The sequence below is a fragment of the Typopeltis vanoorti genome, chromosome 17 (genome assembly GCF_054136105.1).
Source record: "Typopeltis vanoorti isolate ZY-2024b chromosome 17, IOZ_Tvanoo_1.0, whole genome shotgun sequence".
NCBI classification, from domain to species: Eukaryota; Metazoa; Arthropoda; class Arachnida; order Uropygi; family Thelyphonidae; genus Typopeltis; species Typopeltis vanoorti.
The window spans coordinates 35412786-35432677 of record NC_143565.1 but is presented as its reverse complement, the minus strand read 5'-3'; the positions used below and the strand labels follow the sequence as shown (position 1 = coordinate 35432677).

Below are 19892 nucleotides of genomic sequence, written 5' to 3'. Positions count from 1 at the left end.
AGGGAATTATTCTGTTATATGGCAGGCAAGAGGAAAAATAATTGACAGGTTAACACCCATGGATAGTCATGGCAGCAGAGTGACTAATTGCAAAGGATATAGTGGAATTATTGAATGAGCACATATCATACTGCTGTAAAAGATGCTATACAACATGTAGAAGAGAGATAAGTATTAGAGGATTGGAAGTGAAAGAATCAGAGGTGTATCAAGTGTTCAAGTGTTGATTGGGTTAATGTTAATAAGGCTGTGGGAATTGATGACATTGTCATGTATTCTTAAGGAATGTGCACACAGTTGGATATGCCCTTGATCTGGTTATTTAATGAGCCTTGCAGTAGGCAAGGTTCCTGAGGAGTGAGAAGAAGGCAAAATAGTACTGCTCCAGAGGCATGGTTCAAGGTGTTGGAGAGATTGGTTAGGAATATAATACAAGATTGGGTCGATGGACATAATATTCTTTTTGATGGTCAGCAATGGATATGTAAATATAGGTCTTATTTTAGCAATTTACTTGCATTTTATGATAAGGTGAAGAGTATGTTAGATAAGGGAGGATTATATATATGGTGATATTCTTGAACTTTGCTAAAGCATTTGATAGACTATCACATGATAACTTGGTGTACAAACAGCAGAGGATGGGAATTGATAGTATATTAGTTAGATGGATTGGAGATTGGCTCTGAACAACACTAGCAAGTTGTGTATGATGGAGCAGTGTCTAAAAGAAAAGAGGGTAACAATTGGTGTGCCCCAGGGTTCTGGTCTTTAGCCCTTGCTACTTGTTTGTAAATAATATGTTGGACTGACTTTTGATCTTCAATTGTTTGTTCATGATGAGAGTTGGAGAGAATTATATAAGTAGTACTGCTGATGTCATTTCCCTTCAGGAAGATTTGAATAGACTTTTGACTTGGACATAAGTGTAGGGTTGTAGTTTTAATATTAATAAGTGCAAGGTGTTGCATTTTGGAGGGCAGAAATATAAGGCTGTGTATATATTGATGGTGCTATACTGTAGCAAGGATGAGATTCAAGATAGTGATGGTTGACAGACTGACGTTTAGAGGACATATCGTAAGTGTTGTGAAGACTGCACATCATAATGCTGTTATGATCCAAAGTATTCTGACATGTAGGGATAAGGAAGTGTTGTTCTCAAATTTGGTCACTTGGTTTTCAGTGTGAATGACTAAGACAGTATCAGGACTCTGGAATGCTGGCTGTGGAGAAAGGGTGTGAAGAAATGTGGATCACAGTTTGGTGGATAGGAGAAAAATGTGATATGATAGATATTTAAGTCAGTGAGGAGATTTTATCAGATTAATCCAGAGGGGATTATAAAAAGAATCTAGTTTGAGGGGAAGAATCAGATGCTATCCCTGTAAGTTCTGTAACAGTCTGGTTAAGAGAACTGTGAGGAGTAGATTTTTTTACATGGAGAATTGGTCAGTGAATGAAATGCATTAATTGAGCATGCTGTTAATGCAGGGAGTGTTAAGGATTTTAAGATTCATTACAGATTTGGCATTTGAATGAACCTCTCACGATCAATGTGCAGCTCTATGTAGGATTTAATAATAATATAAATTTCTTCATTTAACTCCCTACCATACCTTATTATACTAGTTCTGTATTTCCATATTTAATTTGCCATCTTTGCTAAAAATTGTGCATAAATAGCTGACATGTTTTGTTATCTAGATTCTCAGGGATTCAGGCTGTTATAGTCTTTAGCATTCCTACCTATGTTCATAGTCTTTTTATTGGTGATTATTATACCAAATTTATTACACTGTTATTCATTTTAATTAGGGAGTCCTGCATGCCTACTTGTATTGGATTTATTTACCAGTATAACATCTGTATAAAGTAAAGAGCTGATGTGAATGCCTTAATTTTGATGTCTTCATGCCTCCTTCAGTTCTTCTTGAACAAACTGTATTGCTTGATATAATGTTGTTCCATTTACACCATATAATTGCAGAGTTTTGAACTGATTTTCATTTTGCAACTTGTCATATGCTTTTCCAGATCTACAAACGTAAATATAGAACCATGTTATATTCCCACGATTTCTCAACTATTTGACTTATGAAAATCGCCTAACAACATCTGTTTGGCCTGAATTCATCTTGTTTTTCTAGTTTCCCTTCTACAATGTTTCTTACCTTCTCAGTTATGTTTATAAATCTTACCTGGAATACTAAAGAAATTTTTCTGTTTTCACATTCAGTTTTATTTCCTTTTGTTTTATAGATGGGTTATGAGAGCTGTACTCCAGTCATCTAGAATTCACCACCTGCTTTACTGGTTGAATCTGTCAATTTTCCCAGAGTTTGTTAGTCTTCCAGGTTTGATTCTTGTCTCAACATTTTCATTTTTATTGAATATTGTTTGTGTATTTGAGTCTTCAGCTCACCTTGAAATGCAGCTTGAACTAGTTTTACTTTTCATGATAGTAATTATCATCAGGCCTCTGTGAAGTCAAGAGAACTTGGGCAGAAGTCTCACATGCAATGCCTGAAAGTGTCATGAGTGCAGTGAATGCTTTTAAGTCCAGGTATGATGACTTAAATACATTCACTGCACTCACGACACTTGCAGGTATTGCATTCCAATCATCCATTGCTCTCCATGCAAAAAAATCTTGCTCACATCTTCCTTCATGTAGCAATTTTATTCTGCTCCAAACTTAAATGATCCCTTCCCATTTCTAATCCTGTGTGTACTCTTGCATCCTGAACCATGTGATGACATCACTGTCAACAGTAACATAGTTGATGAGATTTTTATTTCTGGCACTCTTCTTTCCACGCGATTTTTGTATATATTTGTTGAAGCACGGTATTAATGACTTATCCATGTCCTGGACAGAAAATCAGGCAGTATTTACCATTATTATTAGCTAGCTTTTTTTTCCAGAATTTCCCCAGTCATTTCTCTTGACCGGCCTGTTGGCTGAGTGGTTAGCATATCCCCTCTCCAGCCAAAAGGCTGCGGGTTCGAATCCCGCCGTGGGCATGGATGTTTGTGATTGTCTGTGAAAATACTAGTCGTGGGGGGTGGTCGGCAGTAGATGAAGTTAGTTATGGTTGGTGGAGATAGAGAGTTGTAGAGTTGCCCTCCCTTGATGAGTCTTTGGACTTCCTGACGGTGTTACATAATAATAATTTCTGGTATTAATTTTATCTTGTTTAGATGTATAAGAACCAACTTTTTCATTGTGTTCAGCTGTCTTCTGTAACTTGAAAAATTCCTTCACTTTTTCCTTAGGAAAATCTTCTGCACAAATAAGTCATTATCCAGTTTCCCATTTTGATGTTTTCCGACATCACTTTAATATTGCAAGGATACATTCAAAAAGATAACTAGGATGCTTAATAAATAAGCTGTACACTGCATTCATCAAACTAGCTACCCTCATCCATCATATCCATGAGTGTACAAAGTGCCTTTTATCTAATGACTTGGCTTATTGTTGAGACAGTCTGTTGACATCTTATTTAGAGAACATAAATGCATATTCTCCTGTCTTTATGGACCTGGCAGACTGTGTTTTTAGATACTTCTTTGCACTGGATTACTGTGAATTGCTCCATAGAGGTCTCCAGAAACAGTCTTTCCAACTTAGAAAGTGTGTTTTGAATCAGCAGTAGTAGGAAACTTTCTCAAATCTCAGCCCAAAAATCTGGGCGACAGTCATTTTAACATCAACATAAAACTTAATTTCTTTTTATCCAAAGTCGAGAGCACTAGTTACGACTTGAGTTCATTTGTCTGTTATAGTTTCAAATTGTTCCCAATAATGACTGTTGCCTGGGCACTATAAAAACCATTTGTGCTCTGAAGATGCTGGATATCAAGCAACAAAATGTTAGCAGCTAAATTTCTTATTTTGTTCCTTGAGTATTGCAAATTATACTGCAAAACCACTGAATAGCTGCTAACACCTGAGCTTATCCATATATTTGAACCGAAATAGCAATGATTGGGGTTATATCTTGCCAAATCTAGGAGGTAACTCCGCTGATGAACACCTTGCATTTTTTTTATTTTTTTTTATTTATGAATGCATACTGTCTATTGGATTTTGATGATGGTTCTGAAGTTGTCTGCATTGAAAAAGACACATTCTTGTAGTTCTTAAATTGTATGGTTATTCTCTACTACTTGATGATAACCATATGACACCAAAGATGGGCAAGAATAAGTTGAAGTGATATGTAAGGCAAGGACATGATAAAATTATTTGCATTATTTGAGTCTTGCACTGCATACTAACGCTTTTATCCTACTTTTCTTGCTGAATTTTCTCTTTGAAAACATAAGCAGGTTAAACATAGTTTGTGTTATAATGGGTGTTAAAGTATATTGTCCCTCATAACTGAGGGACAATTCGCTGTCATGAACAACTTGTTTTAGCTCCTTGTCATCTGCAAGTATATCCTTCAGAGAGGTGAATGGAATCTATAGTGAATTGTCTATAGATTGAATAGTCTATAGAATTTTTTAGATGGATATGAATTTCTGTTTTGCTCGCATTTTTTGCATTAAGGAATTCATTTACTGCTCTGCTTTATATGTGCATCTATAAGAACTGTCGTTTTGAACTGTATTCTGTGTTCATGTGACTAGCAGCACACTTGCATGGAATTGGACTACTACTGTTCACTCACTGATGTGACATGCATGCTTTCTGCTGTGTTCAAATTGAAAGAAAATTAGAAGGGTACCACTTTAATACATGCCTCTTGCTCATGTTCATAATGTTTTCTGTAACAATGAGCATACAAAGGAGTGGAAAATTATGATTATACGAAACCTATATAGATCAAATTATAACACATTGAAATAGACTTTTTATTAAAATTAAAACAGGCCTTTGTCAGTAGCTCATTCATCTTTTATCGTCATTTACACTCTAATTCTGTTGTTCCTTGTGAGGTTATTATATAGTTATCTTCTGCATCTAGTGCATTAGAAATTTTATCACTTTTAAATCTTAGAGATTGTACCTGGAATAATATGCCAAACCCATGAAATCCATTAACAAGCCTTTGACAAAGCAGCTGACTTATCTTGGTCATAGTCATAGAGAGCAACAAGTATTGTGCCATTGTTGTAATATTCTCATATCTCCGGGTATTATGACAAGATTTGCACTTTGCTTTTCATTTGTCTTCACCTTATCATTTGGGTGATGCCCATAGAAACTGTCCAGGATCAGCATCAACACCTCCACAGCAATCTTAATGTCTCCTACACTGTATGGTATCAAGCAGTGAGTAACTAACTTCTTGTGCCATAGGCAAGGGTGGAAATATTCACTGGGCATGGTTGTTTATTTAAACACAATGTACAGTAGAAGTTTACATCTACTTTTATCTGCTATGCCTAGCGTAACAGTGTGATTTTGTTTCTCTGTGCCAGTTGTTTGCTTCTGTCACCAGTCCTCTACTATTGACTCACATTCTATGGTATATCAGACCATAACAGCATTTGATCTGTATTACTTAGAAGAGAGAATTTTTATGCTTTCTTGATGTTAATATGTGTCTCTGAAATGGAATTTTGCTCTTGTATTTATGTCAGGTTAATGAAAAGTGCATGAAATGACAAATTTAGTTTTAAAATTGCAATTCCTTTGCTGGAATATTTGATTTGTCTTAGTTGTAGAATTTCAGTAGTCTTAGTATAGCCTGATCTTGTAATGTGTATTATATACTAGAATGTTTGCTGAACTTTGGGATATTTATGCTTCTTTCCCTGGAAAGCATACTTATTCGTTTGGTTCATTTTGTATTGTATTTGACTACACTTTGTGTTCACATTTTGAATCATTGTTTAATTTCCATGTAATTTTTAACTTAATTTTTCATCTGTGTATAATATACAACATTCAGCAGCACTAACTTATCTTCTTGCTCATGATGTATTAACTCGTGTACTTTTTTCCATGGCTAGTCTTAGTGTGGATGATGTGATGCTGTAGGTCACATGAGGGATGCAAGCATAACTAATCATTGCACTGAACAGTAGGCAGCATTAAACATTCTCTAAATGTGATTTTGAAATAATTTTTTAAAAAGACATAAATATTTTAAATTACAAAATTAAAGACAAATATTTTAAACTTAAATTTGGACTAGACAATACATGAGTAAATCAAATTTATCATTGCAATTATCAACTTTTATTGTTATATGGACAGCCTTGAATGCAAAGGTTGAAATGTTGAGTTGGTAATTTTAAATTTACTCATAAACAGTAGTTATTCTTGCAAGCCATTTAATGAGTGATGCATACTATTTAACAAATGAAAGAAGGGTTTCACATATCCAGTAATGTGATTTTAAAGTTTTTGTAATTATACACAGTAGTATGTTTTTTTAAATAAATAAACAGTCATAATGGATTGAATTAATGTTACTTTTTTTAAAAAAATATCTGAATAAATAAAAATTCTGCTAGTTTTATTTTTCAACAAGATTCTTGATAATCTTGACTTGTAATTTTGCTAGGAATGGAATGAATATTCTCAGTCATTGCTACACTACATTTCTGATCACAAATTTTGATACATTTTTGATAATCTTGGATTTGAATTTATAAAAGATTGAAGGTCTAAATTTGTCTGTTTTGTTAACTTCTTTATTCTATTTGGATTAAAACTAGCAGATAGATATTAAATGACTTCATTGATTTGCTAGTGGATTAGTAGTATAGTTAATCTTCAAAATAACATGCAAGTTAATTGAAGATTTAAAAATTCAACAAATTGAAATAATTGAGGATGGTGTAGAAATTTCCGACATAACTTTTTAGTTAACTTTTCCTTTCTTGTTTCCAAAAGGAGGTTTCTGTTTTTGGAGAGGGGGACTTAAACATAAGTTGCTATGTATTTATGGAGCTGTTATGTTGATTTTTCTTTCTTCATTAGAAGATGGGTAGGTTTATAGTCTGAAATGTTATATAATGTCTAAATACATATTCTTAAAAATTTTATTTGCTTCTGAAGTATTTAAATATCTTTGATAGTTGTATACAACATAATCTGCTTAATATTTCTCGGAGAGTGAGAAATAATCTTGATATTCCATTTGTAACCTGATATCCAATATCAAAATATTTGAATGCTTTGAACTCGAAACTGTAATTGATAACTTATTACACCTAAGGCAAATATCACCTCAGGTGATAAAATGTACCTCCCCCCCCTGTTCAGAGAGAACAAGCCATGAGGCAGTAATTTCTTTTACTTTTTCAAGACATCTGTTTACATTATCCTTACACCAGAAATTTTCATGAAATGATAAGTACAAAACAAACAAGAGATCACATATTTCTAAACATATATAATTTATTATTTTCCCTGAATTTACATGATTTTATTATAAAATTTAAGCTAACTTTAAATTCAGCTGTAGACTAGATTTTTTTTTCTTTTTTCCTTCTCCACTTCTACATGATAGGTTGCAGAACCTATAGCAGGGTTATGTCTGGGGATTTAAATTTTCATATTTAACCTGCTTTTCAAAGTTTATCTGCATGTAGTGAAAACTGTTTAGTTTTCTGATAACACCTTAATGGGTTATGACATATTTGTATAGAATGAGGGATACATTGTGAAAGGCTCTGTTTAAGATCATTCTCTACATTGATAATGACTTTGAAAAACCATTAATTGCATAAATGGTCATAGTAAATTTTGTCAGTTATCAAATATTACTTGAATTTTGAACCAGGATGTTTTTGATACTACTTCCATCACCTAAAAAATGAGGAATATTTATTATTAAAGCCATTTTGTTCAAATGGATGTAATTTATTTTTGAAAGAATCAATAAATGCAAATTTTTGTTTTCCATTCCATCTTAAAGAGGATAAAAAATAATATTTGTATGTTTCATTACTATTCAAACATTTTGAAATTATTGTAAACATGGAATTGAGACTAAAAATATGTTATAAATTTTTTCTTCAGGTGAGAACAATCGTTTTAAGGTACATTTCACAGATCCACGTGTTTGTAAAAGCTTTTTACTTGGTTGTTGTCCCCATGAAATATTAGCAGCAACGGTAAGTATAGTTGAAGCACTGAGCACTTTTTTTTACTAAGTCTTATTATTTTTTCCCTCCCTCTAAATTGTGTTCTGATTAGGAATCTACATGTTGAATAATATGTGCCTAGTTGGATTTCAAAAATATAGCCAGGATTCCTGTTTTCCCAAAGGCAATCATGGAGTCATTATCAAGGATGAGATTTGAATTAGTTAATAAGATATGCACAAAATATACTTACTAAAACTTCGTAATACATACATAAAAATCATCATTTTCTAAATTTTGAAGTGATATGAACCTAAATACAAAAATAGATTTTCACTAATAAGTGAAAGTAAAGATTTCTGTAATAGTTCAAATATATCATTAAGATAACTGCTTCATAATTATTTTTATAATCTTTGTATACTACACCAATTTCAAAAAAATTGCTTCAGAAATAGCACAAAGATATTTCTATTAATCTAGAAACCATTTTATCACATTGAGATTAAATAAAGAACCAATATATACAATAATTTAGAAATGCTAATCTATGGCAAAATATGTAAGATATGACGAGTGCTATATACAAACTGGTTAAAAATGTTTATTTCGAATTAAGCTTTAATTAGATTATTATAAACAGCTAACATTAAAAATAATAGCTGTATATGTCATTTGTATAACATTCATTATTATGATAGGCATATCAATAATGTTGAATTTCTTCCATATATTAGAAAGCAAACATAAGATGGCTCTTGAATTCTGCAGTAAATATTTCTTGCTCAGCTTTTCTGTGGAAAATAACCAGTTTTGAAATAGATATAAGGTAGTTTCTTGAATATTTACTGTTTCCAAGTTAGGGAATATTGACATAAGCAGTTATTATTACTAAAGAAGCTAGATAAGTATAGAATAATGTAAATTTGAGTTGGTTCATATTCTTAGTTCTCATATATATTGTATTCTGTTTAAAGTTTATTCAGGTCTTCAAAATAATACTGTGTGCAGATGCCTGCTGAAATTGTAGTTAGCATTCTTTTCCTTCCTCCTAATATTTCACAGTAGCTGTTATTTACTTTTAGCTGCATTATGGGTTATTTATGTATGCATCCTTTTAGCCCACTTGAATATTTGAAAGTATGTTAGTACCATGGATAGACTATGGCAGAATAATTCAGAAGCTCTGCTCTAGAGTTCAAATGTGAAACTTTTTTAGTCACTTCAGACATCCATTACGCAAAGCAAAGTAGTCTCATACAAGACACAGGAATTAATTTACCACCTAATGACTTCTGACATCCATGATGTGTTGTGGATTTAAACCCACAGGTTAGTTGGAGAGCAGGTCTGCTATATACCAAACCAACCAGGTTTGTATGCAAGCTATTCCTGAATGTATTATTCTTGAGGAATATCCACAAGGAAAATTTTTCTGTTATGAAAATGAGGAGGTGGGGGGGAAGAGTACTCCTTTATCATTCATTTTCTGGGTCCACTGCTGGATGAAGGCTTCCATATTCCTCTACTGTGAGCTTTTCTGTGTTACTGGACTTCAGCAATCTCATTGTCTTTTGGTTCTTTTCATCTTTTGAGATATTCTTGTTCATTTCTTATTGTTGCCTCTTGCAATATATCCTGTCTTTTTTGCTATTTTGCTCTTTTTAAGCTGTTATGTCTCATCTTGGTTTGAGCTCTAATCCAAATAATTCTGTAGTTGCCTGTTAGTCATTTCTTTGGTCAAAGTATTTCACTTGTATACATCATGATAAGAAGTGTGCAGCTCTTGAAATTTTCTTTTAAGGTATGTTGAGATAACTTCTTTGGGTATTTTCATTGTTTTTCAAATTCTAACCAAATTCTTCTTTGTATAATTTCTTCCTCATAGCCCTCTATAATAATATTTTCTTCGAAGTAAATGCAAGAAGTTACTAGTGATGTCAGTTTTCCCATCTGTACTGTTTTTGTTTTTTTTTAATATATTTATTATATTTTTGTTTTTTCAGTTTACATTTAATCTTTTTTACTTTCTATATCACTAATGCTGTTAGTGATTATTTAGCTACTTTTCTTTATTATAACTTATTTTTTCCAGTTCAGATTTTTAAATGTTTTCTGCACCTCTTGTTCTTAATTTCTAAGGAGAAGCACTAACCAATAATACATTCACATTACCACTTTAATGGGTGCCAAAATATTCACTTTTTATTGAATCTAGAAAATACAAACTTATCCTGTATATTGCATATTACAAAAGTGCAAAAAATCAGTCATTAAGTAAAAGAACATTTATTCAGCATGAACATAGTTTAAACATAAGTCTTGTATATACAAATTCACATACACAAAAATAATATTGTCATTTACTGTATGCATTATTTTATTTAAATGATTTTTCGTGGGGATCAATCTCTAGAATATTTGAATTTTTAATGAGCAGTTTTTTGTCTTAAAAATTTCCCTGGTGTGTTTTTGACATTTTGCCATATTCAGGTTTACATTAAAATAATCATGAATTTGTTGGTTTTTGTTTGGCAAATATAAAGACAAGTATAAATAACATTTCAAGAATTATACATGTCCTATTAGACTTCAGAGCATGATATTCTGCTTAGCAGCTTTCTGTGCTGTTATGTAATCAAGCTTCCTAGTTTTAAATTTTTTTTCTTAGATTATATGATTTTAGTTTTTAATAATTTGAAGTTATTTCAGCATAGTGAGTCTTATTACAAAAGCTCTTTCTTCTCTTTGAAAAGATCATAGTTTCTTGCACCACTTTCCTCATTAAATGTACATGGCAACTTTTTTTTTTTGCCTCAATTTTTTGAGACTAGTTTTGTTCACCAGATGCAACACTTTGAATTGTGAAAGATGAAATCTGTACTGTCAGGCACTTCAGTAGCACACCTAATTATTAGCACAGTTGTTCATATACCCAGTTTCAAAATATTGATTGGTTGGAGAAGTCAATTTTCTTCCAAGCTCTGTGTAGTTGACGGAGGACTTCAGGATATCCTGCTTTTTTTTTTTTTCAGTACTGTGTATTTTAATCTTAACTGGAATATTTTGTAGAATTTCTTTAAATATAGTAATTACTTATGGAGTACATCTTAAAATTAGTTTTAAATTTGTTTTGCTACTTTCTCAAAGCATTCTGGAATAAGTTTTAGAAGCATGTTCTGATTATCAGATTGTTTTACATAATAGGCAGTTTAGGTAGTGTTTCTTGTAGCCACACGTGTTGATTCTTCATGGTTATTTTCATTTTAACTTTCTGTTTTCTATATATATAATAAATCATGCATGTGGGTGTTCTTTCAGTCTTCTCTCTAGGATGTGAAGAACCTTTTTAAGTTTCTTCAGTTGAAGGTGAGTTAGCAAGTTTCGTATGAAATGCCTTGTATTTCCTCCTGGAAACTAGTTTTTCATCCTTCAACACAAACTGGTCTGAAGAATAAATTTAATTTATGGACATAAGGTACTACCTCAACCTTAGTTACTCAACTGTAATTCCAAGCATTGTCTGTGTCCATCTTAATCAGCTTTTCTCTTTCTATATACCCCAATTTTTTTTCTTCCATTCTCTTTCATTATTTCTTTATTAAATTTCCAACAACCAAATTCTGGACTCTTTTGGATTAAGCACCACTGTTATCAGTTATTAATAAACTTCAAACATTCAATTGTTAGTCATGCATTAGTTTTGTCCTGCATTAAAAATGCTAAAAAAATTCTTGCTCTTTAACAATCATGACTAGACTCATTTATAAAGAAAACAAACTGAAATTTGTTCGCTGTTGAGATGCATGTTAAGCATTTACACACACACACACTAATTCGTGTTATTAATTCAGTTTTCAGATAATTACTTTTTAAATGTTTCTTTTCCTTTTTACATTTTTGAATACTTATACTTAAAATGTGTCACCATTAGTCTGAATAACTGTTCATTGTTTTTTAAACTTTTGTCTTCATTCAGATGTAGTCTGAAGCCAATTCCTTTGAGCTCATTTTTGTTTGGTTCAAGTTATATATATACATACAATATATGTCAAGCAAGTTATTTCACTGCCAATTTGCACATGGTATTAATGATTTTATGACATGTGGTTGTCAGATCACACTTCTGATTCTGTCCTAGTGAAATTTCACTTTAGATTCTGCCCAACATCAGCTACTCTAGGAGCTGTGGATTTATTTTTATGTGAAATCCATCCTTAAAAGGTTGTGAACCTGGGGTAAAGATAAAATCCTGAATTTCCTGCTCTAGAGACCAAACATGACTTTTTTTTGAGTGCTTTAGGCTTCTAGCAAGCAAGCAAGTTAGTGTACCCAGGCAATGAAATTTATCTCTTACATAAGAGTAAGATTCAAACAGGGAGCCTGTTGGTTGTTGCAGAGTGGAGATGCTATCCACTCAGCTAACCAGGATAGGAAATGAAAATATTGATTTCAAAATATGAATTAATCTTTTATTTTTCTCATTTAAAAAAAAAAAAAAAAAAAAAAAAATTGCCATTTAGTATATTTATTCTGTGTTTTGAAGCAGAAAATGTACATTATGATTACATAATCATTGGCCTATTTTGGTTCTTAAGTTATTTCAATGCATTTGGGATCATAAAAAAAAAAAAAAAAAAAAAAAAAAAGAATGAGTGCAGTTAAGTTCTTTCAAGTAGTATAGATTGAAAGGGGAAAAAATCAAATTTCATCCTTTGTAATGTATATAATACCATGACAGATAAAAGTGAAAACATGCTAATGTTTTCAGATATGGAATTTATCAGCTCAAAGTTTATATTTTAAGTAATGGTGTTATAATGGTGTAATGTTTTATTTAAATGTGAATGAAGAATCACAATTTTTAACTTTTATAATGGAACAAGTACTTTTTCTCTAGGATTTGAACCACATATTGGATAAAAATGGAGTAGACTCAAATTAAAGATTCAGACGATAAACTTTATTCTGACATGAGTTTGTTCTTCCTACAAATTTGTCATGGGCTTGGTTTTTAGATGAACTTACATCGCTTCATCATATTTAATATGTATATATTGTGCCTTTTTGTTAGTCTGTCCCTCTCTTCATATGACTTACAAGATCATACAGAAGGAAAAATTTACTAATTCCAAACATTTTTCAAACATTGATTGGGGCAATGCTGACACCAGGGTAAGGTCTGAAAGGTGTGCTGGTAAGTTATGAAAACATTTTTTAATGCATAAATTCTTAAATGCTGTTTTTTGAGACAGCTTTATTTAACATAAGTTGTTCCTTGTAGATAGTGCTTTTCACCACATAACCTAATATGCAATTTAGGTATGGGTTACAGAACTGGATATAAATGTTAATGGTGATACAGTTAGTGTTTCAGAGACGCATGTATTTTAAATATTTCACTTTGAAGAAAGATTGATAGTCTTTTCTATATAAGTTTCTTGTTATTTATTTAAAATATTGTATAATTATATAAGTTTTAGAAAGTAACTTGACAATATAGTGATGACCTCTGTCGTTTTCCCTTGAAGGAGTCATCGTGCATGGAAGAGTTGTATGAACCTGTGGTCACCAATCATGATGTGGCATCTCTTGGTAAAACGTGTTTTATTGTTAATAATACAACTTTTTGAGGCCTTGTGATGAATAACGATATGATATTTTGATTAAAGATAAATGAAGCTTGCCATTATAATGTGCAGCAAATTTGGTATTATCTTTGCCTTATAATGGATAAATCATGAAAGCTCATTACAGAAGTTCCTAGTAGTGATATTTGTAATAAACTGCCTGATTTAGCATGTGTTTTTACATTTCCCCATTAGGGTGTAAATTACTACATATGCTGTTATTTTTATGGATCTGTGACATACTTCAAATATATGCTAGTTTGGAAATCAGATTTGCTGTGCTGGCATGTATGACAGAAGAATTTTACTTATTGGAATTGTTCTCTAATTATTCTCCCATCTGTGAAAGACTGTAAACCTATAGTATGCAGTATGTGTGGGGAAGCTATTTTTTTTTTTTTACATAGTCTAGAAACCTGGCTCTAGAGACTAAACATTTAACTTTTTTTCAAGCTGCTTCAGGCCTCCAATAAGGAGTGTTGGTCTTGCATCAGGTGAGAAAATTCATCTCACTTAAATAAAGCAAGGAAAGTAAATACACAAGTCTTCTCAGAAGCATTTGGGATAGCCTGGTCAAACCATTAGAGGAGGATATGGGAGGAATAGTTTCTTTCAAAAAAAAAAAAACAAAGTGCAGAGCATCCTTTTTATTTATAATCTCCCATAATTATAAAAAAAAGAAGTTGCATATTTTTATTCAGCTAAATGAAATTTCAATTTAGCCATGACGATTGTCTTGCAACCAATATTTGTAGTGTACACTTTCACATCTTGGTGAAGTCACTTAAAAATCATACACAAGTGATCTGCTGTTTATATTAATATAGTGATTAATGTAAACAGCAGATTAATTTGATTAATGTGACAAAAACACTAAAAAATTTTTAGTGTCTTTGTCAATAATCAGGAGATATATGCCTGCACAGCCTCATATGTGCATGCAGTTTAAGAGGGAATGTTGTACCTGAGAGACATTCACAAACATTGATTCCCATGATGAGATGCAAACCTGTAGCTTGTTGGTTGGAAAGCAGATGTGTTAATCACTTTGCCAGCCAGGCAGGCAATATTAATCAGTAGTATTAATGTGCTTATACAGATTTTAAAGTTCTGTAGATTCAGTTTTAATTGTAAAGTTCAGTTTTTAAAATCAGTTATACATTTCCTCTTATTTACTAAAACATGTTTCTTTTGAGCTAGTGCATGAAGAACTTGTTGATTAGTAATTAGCTGTTGGAGAGTTTTAAATAAAGATCCTGGTTACTGATTAATTTGAAAATGAACCAAGGCTAGCATAAATAAAAGCAGATGGCCAAAATAATAAAGTATGAGCTTTTGATTTTTATTTGTCTGGGATTCTTTCTCTCCCCCTTTTCTCAACTGTCTCCTAAGACTGGTTGAGCCCTCCAAATGAGGGATTAAGTATGTATTTTATGACTGTAGATCCATGTGTGTGGGTGTGTTCACAGACCAGTTTGCCTGTTCTGAGGGACGAAAAACCCAAGTTTCTGGGTGAAAAAACCTCTCTATCTCTGTATGAGGGTTTTTTCTGGCTAACTCACCTTTAGTTCAAAGAGACCAGATAAAGGTTCCTCACATCATGGACTGGAGTCGAACCCAGGGCTTGGTCTATACCAACTGAGCTATGGGAGCTTTTGATTACACTCCTAGTATAAAAACTACAGTTCTTGATTGTAGATGATTATCCTGTGGAGATTAAATCATTATGGGTATTTTCTTCACCAAGGAGAATTGATATTTAGTTGAAGTAATCATACCATTTCTATTGATGAAAAATGAAATGGTTATGTTTGGATTTAAATTCACTTATTCCCCAAAGGGAGTAAGGCCATTTTAGCCCTAACTTTTGGAGACTGAGGGGCAAGCTGTTTCCACCCTTGGCCAATAGATAGCTGGCCCAAACTATCAGTGATTTTGAATGCATATGGCAAAGAGAGTATAGCAGACAACTGCTTCCATTTCATAGTTTCTAACTCTAATGCAGTAGTCCAAAATAGTGTAGGTTCTACATCTAATTTTCTTTTTTTTGAATTATAAATCTGAGTTTCCTTGAGGAAAAAATCCTGCATGTCCATGCCAGAGGTACATTAACTCCAGAAAAAGGTTGAAGAAACACTTAGAAAAAGTTCCTCTAGTTGCCAACTAGAATTGAATTTAGAATGCTCTTCCTTCAGACAACCTAATGACATGAATGCAAATGCAATTTCTGCAGAGCTATGCAGACTATTCATCGTAAATTTTCTTAATGGATAGTATATACAAGGCGTGTTCAGAAAGTTAAGTCTGGTCTAGAATTAAAAACTGGCAGAGAAAAAAAAATATACTAAAATACCTACATATATACTTTATTTTTCCACATAGTCTCCATTGACTTCCAGACATTTTCGGTATTGTCACCAGCTTCATACCTACATAATAAAAAAAAAAAAAAAAAACTCTGCTGCCAGTGAGTTCAACCACCAAGTCATGCTATTCTTGAGTTGCTCATCTTCAAAGTGCTGAGATGGGAGCCACTGCTTTATATGCAGGAATAAGACTTATTCACTTGGCATGAGGTTTGGGGCTTGTAGGGTTGGTGGTTGATTTCTGAATCCAGACTTCTGAATTTGCTACTTTAATATGCAAGCTTAGGTATTGAACATTATTCATAACTTGTTTTAATGGTATTATAACACCAAATCAAATAAATTATAAAATAAATGTTTATTAAGTGGCTTATTTTGCTGGATTTAATTTTAAACCAACATCTTCAGAACATATGTTTCAATTAATATGTAATAATAAGCAAGTGAAACAATTCAAATTGTAATGCAGAAAAGATCCAAAGTCCTATTTTGGTGCTCTCCAATGTTGTAAAAAAGTATATTACAGCTGTGTAGGAGTTGATCTTAGGTCTCCCAAATTTTTGACAAATTAATGTACTCATACTTTTCAGGTTAGAATGCTTCATAACCATGGCTGACTAATGGTACTGCTGTTGTTCCCCCCCCCCCCCCCCATCCCACACTTTAGCTAACTTCTACATGGAACATTTCAAAAACAGAATACTTACCATAGCTACATACAACTCCTTAGTGTGGTTGCTTTGTGTTTGTCATTTGGCCCCATGGAAAAAGATAGCTTTGGGTTCTTATTTACTTAAACAGCCAACGCCTAAAAATTCAGTTTACAGTAGAAAAAGAATCTAATAACTGTTTGCTCTTTCTTGATACGTTAGTTGCCTAGCTTTCAGATCTATTTTTTAATAGAAAGCCAACATACAGGAAGATGTCTGCATAAACAATCATATCATCATCCAGCCCATCAGTATGGTATTCTAAAAACACTTACACAGAGAGCTAGGGCTATTTGTTCTAATGATGTAGTTTTTTCTGCTGAACTAAAATATCTTTGCCACACTTTCCTGGCCAATGGCTATATCTCCTATAAAACAGATAAAATGCTACATGGCCCTACTTTTCCTCCCTCCTCAAACTCTCATGACCAAAACACCATATTTTCTGTCTGAAGTATATTTGAAAAGATGACCAAAGCACTAATAAAATATAACCCTCAAACCACATGTTAAATTAGCAACACTGATCTCTACTTTTGTCAGGATAAATTTCATCCCCTGGTGTATCTTGGAGAGTATGAAGTTCTATGTGACTGACTTGGGCTACTATGGACAGATAGGGAGATTTGTTAATATTTGCCTTGGAGAACATAAAAAATTATGTTTGCTATCATTATTATGGCAAGTCTGACTAGGCAGACTATACCATTCTTTACACTCTCCCTTCACACAGGATTAGATGAACAAAAACCAATGTGCTTTATATGGAAGTCGTTACCAATCAGAAAGATTAATTTTTAATCAGCCATGAAGCATTCTCCTAACCTGAACAAGTATTGGTTGCATATGGCAAAAATTTGGGAGACTTGTCTTAAGATGAACTCCTAAATATGTAATACTTCTGTTTTACAGCATTAGAAGGCACCAAAATAGGACTTCAGATCTTTTGTCTATTAAAACTTAAATGTTTTACTTATATATTTTCTTGTGTTAACTGAAACACATAATATGCTCTAAAGTGCTGGTTTGAAACCCAGTGACATATAAGCTAGTTAATATTAAAAAAAAAAAAAAAAAAAAATCGGCTAACACCTTTTTATTCCCGTATATGGGGAGTAGGTGAGGCCATTTAGCCCTATCTAACTTTTGGAGACTGAGTGGGCAGTTCAATCTCTACTGGTACCAATCAGAGATAGATGGCCCAAGGCTATCACTAATTAAGCGGTACACAGTGAAGAGAGACGGCTCAAATGTGCCGCCATCTCGTGGTCCCTAACCCTAACACAATATATTTAATGTCTGAAATAACGTGGGTTCTACGGTCAATTTTCTTGAGTTTCTGGGAGGAAAAACCTGCTTGCCCATGCCAGAGATCAACTAACTCTGGAACTGGTTGAAAAAAGGCTTAGAAAAATTTCCTCTAGTCGCCGACTAGACTCGAAACCAAGTCTTCCTTCGTGCGGCCAAGTGCCATGGTGTGCAAACGCCACATCCACTGAGCTACACAGGCTCTCCAAGCCAGTTAATAAGCATCTTTTTTGTATAATAGTTGGCTTAGTGTTATAATACCATTAAAATAACTTATGAATATTCTGAATTTTCTGAACAATTTGAACTGCAGTGTGCTGCCCATCATCATGCAAAAGTGCAATCTTGGATGACAGTATTCCATGTCTTTTGTTCCAAATTGCTGATCTGAGTTTCTTCAGTGTATCATAATACACATCAGCATTAATTGGTTCCTTGGTGAAGAAAATAGATGAGCAAGATCCCTTTTTGGTGTCAGAAGACAGTGTGTGTGTGTGGGGGGGGTCATCGTTTTTTTTTTGTTGAGAACTAATGAATGGTGCCACTGCATTGATTGTCGGTTGTACTACTTTTGTGTACAAAATCCACATTTCATTTCCGTAATGCCTCAAAAATTAAGGATCACAAAAAAAGCATTAGTCAGCATTTTTTGTGATTCACAGCTTTTCTGTCATTGTTTCATGAATGACTGAGCCTGAAATTCACGGGTTTAAAAGAAAGAAAATTTGTGAAACTACAATTCACATGAATTTTTGCGTTTTATTCTTTCCACCAAATTGTTTGTCACTGCACTTGGCTAGCTGCTGTGCCAGTCTTGAAACAAACAAAACCATTGCCTAATCTTACTGTCACTCATATGTCAGGCTCATAAACCTTATACATTTGTTGGTGAATTTCTGCAGCACTATTGTTTTCTGTAATACAGTTTTTAATAAAAACTATCATACCACAGGGGCCTCACAACTGGCAGAATTTTTTATCATGGTACTTATAAATTATTAATAGAAGACAAATGATAATGCAACGAAAGTAAAATGGTCAACAGCTAGCTGAGCCACTCTGCTTGTGCAACCCCTTTCTCATATCTTATTTGGCAAATACTGAATGGGCCTTACTTTCTGGATGTGCATCATATTAAAGGGCATGCTAGTTAGGCATATACTGAATATAATTGGTATATTTTTTAGTTGCTATGTTAAGGATACTACAAGGGATATGGGTCTAAAGATACTGAGGATCTGCATCCCATCCTCTGTGCATATAGTGATGCCACCTTAAAAATGGATGTTATTGTGATGATGAATGTGTGAAAGAGTTATATTGAACTAAGTTTAAACAAATTGAACAGTAGAAATAGGTATTTATTGCAACATGCATACATTATCTTGAACTGTTATTTTTTCAGATATAATTGTAAGGTATTCTGCTTTTCTGAATGTTTTCCCTCAAATGTTTGTTAGATTGTAAAGGAAAAATTTAGAATGAATTCTTCACTTGAAGAAAGTAAGCATATGATGATCTTAAGAGTTATCCATCAGATGTTGGCAGTTATACTTTTTTGTACTGCATCATTGACATAAATTATTAAGAGGAAGAATAGAATTCAGCAGAAAAATGAACATTATTTGCTTGACATTGTGATGAATGCACTGAAGAAAAATGTAGATATACTATTCAGCAAAACATGGAAAACATTGAGAAGACTAAGCAGATTTTGATATTCACTAAGTTATTTGCTGACACAATCGGTGCATTTTTTAAATAAGAGGATAATTAGAATGTGGTAAAAGACCATTTGAGATTGGTTTCAGTTATCCAGTTTT

General features: G+C 32.9%; 1 protein-coding gene across 3 annotated transcripts in view; it reads left to right on the top strand.

The window, feature by feature from the left end:
- The window catches only part of LOC150097287 (putative RNA-binding protein Luc7-like 1), a 121339-nt gene that overhangs the window by 30512 nt on the left and 70935 nt on the right, over positions 1-19892 (top strand). For all 3 annotated transcript variants that reach the window (XM_090407615.1, XM_090407617.1, XM_090407616.1), the window contains one exon: positions 7991-8085. In XM_090407615.1, coding sequence (XP_090263741.1) covers positions 7991-8085 — 95 coding nt within the window. The remainder of the gene's footprint in view (positions 1-7990; positions 8086-19892) is intronic.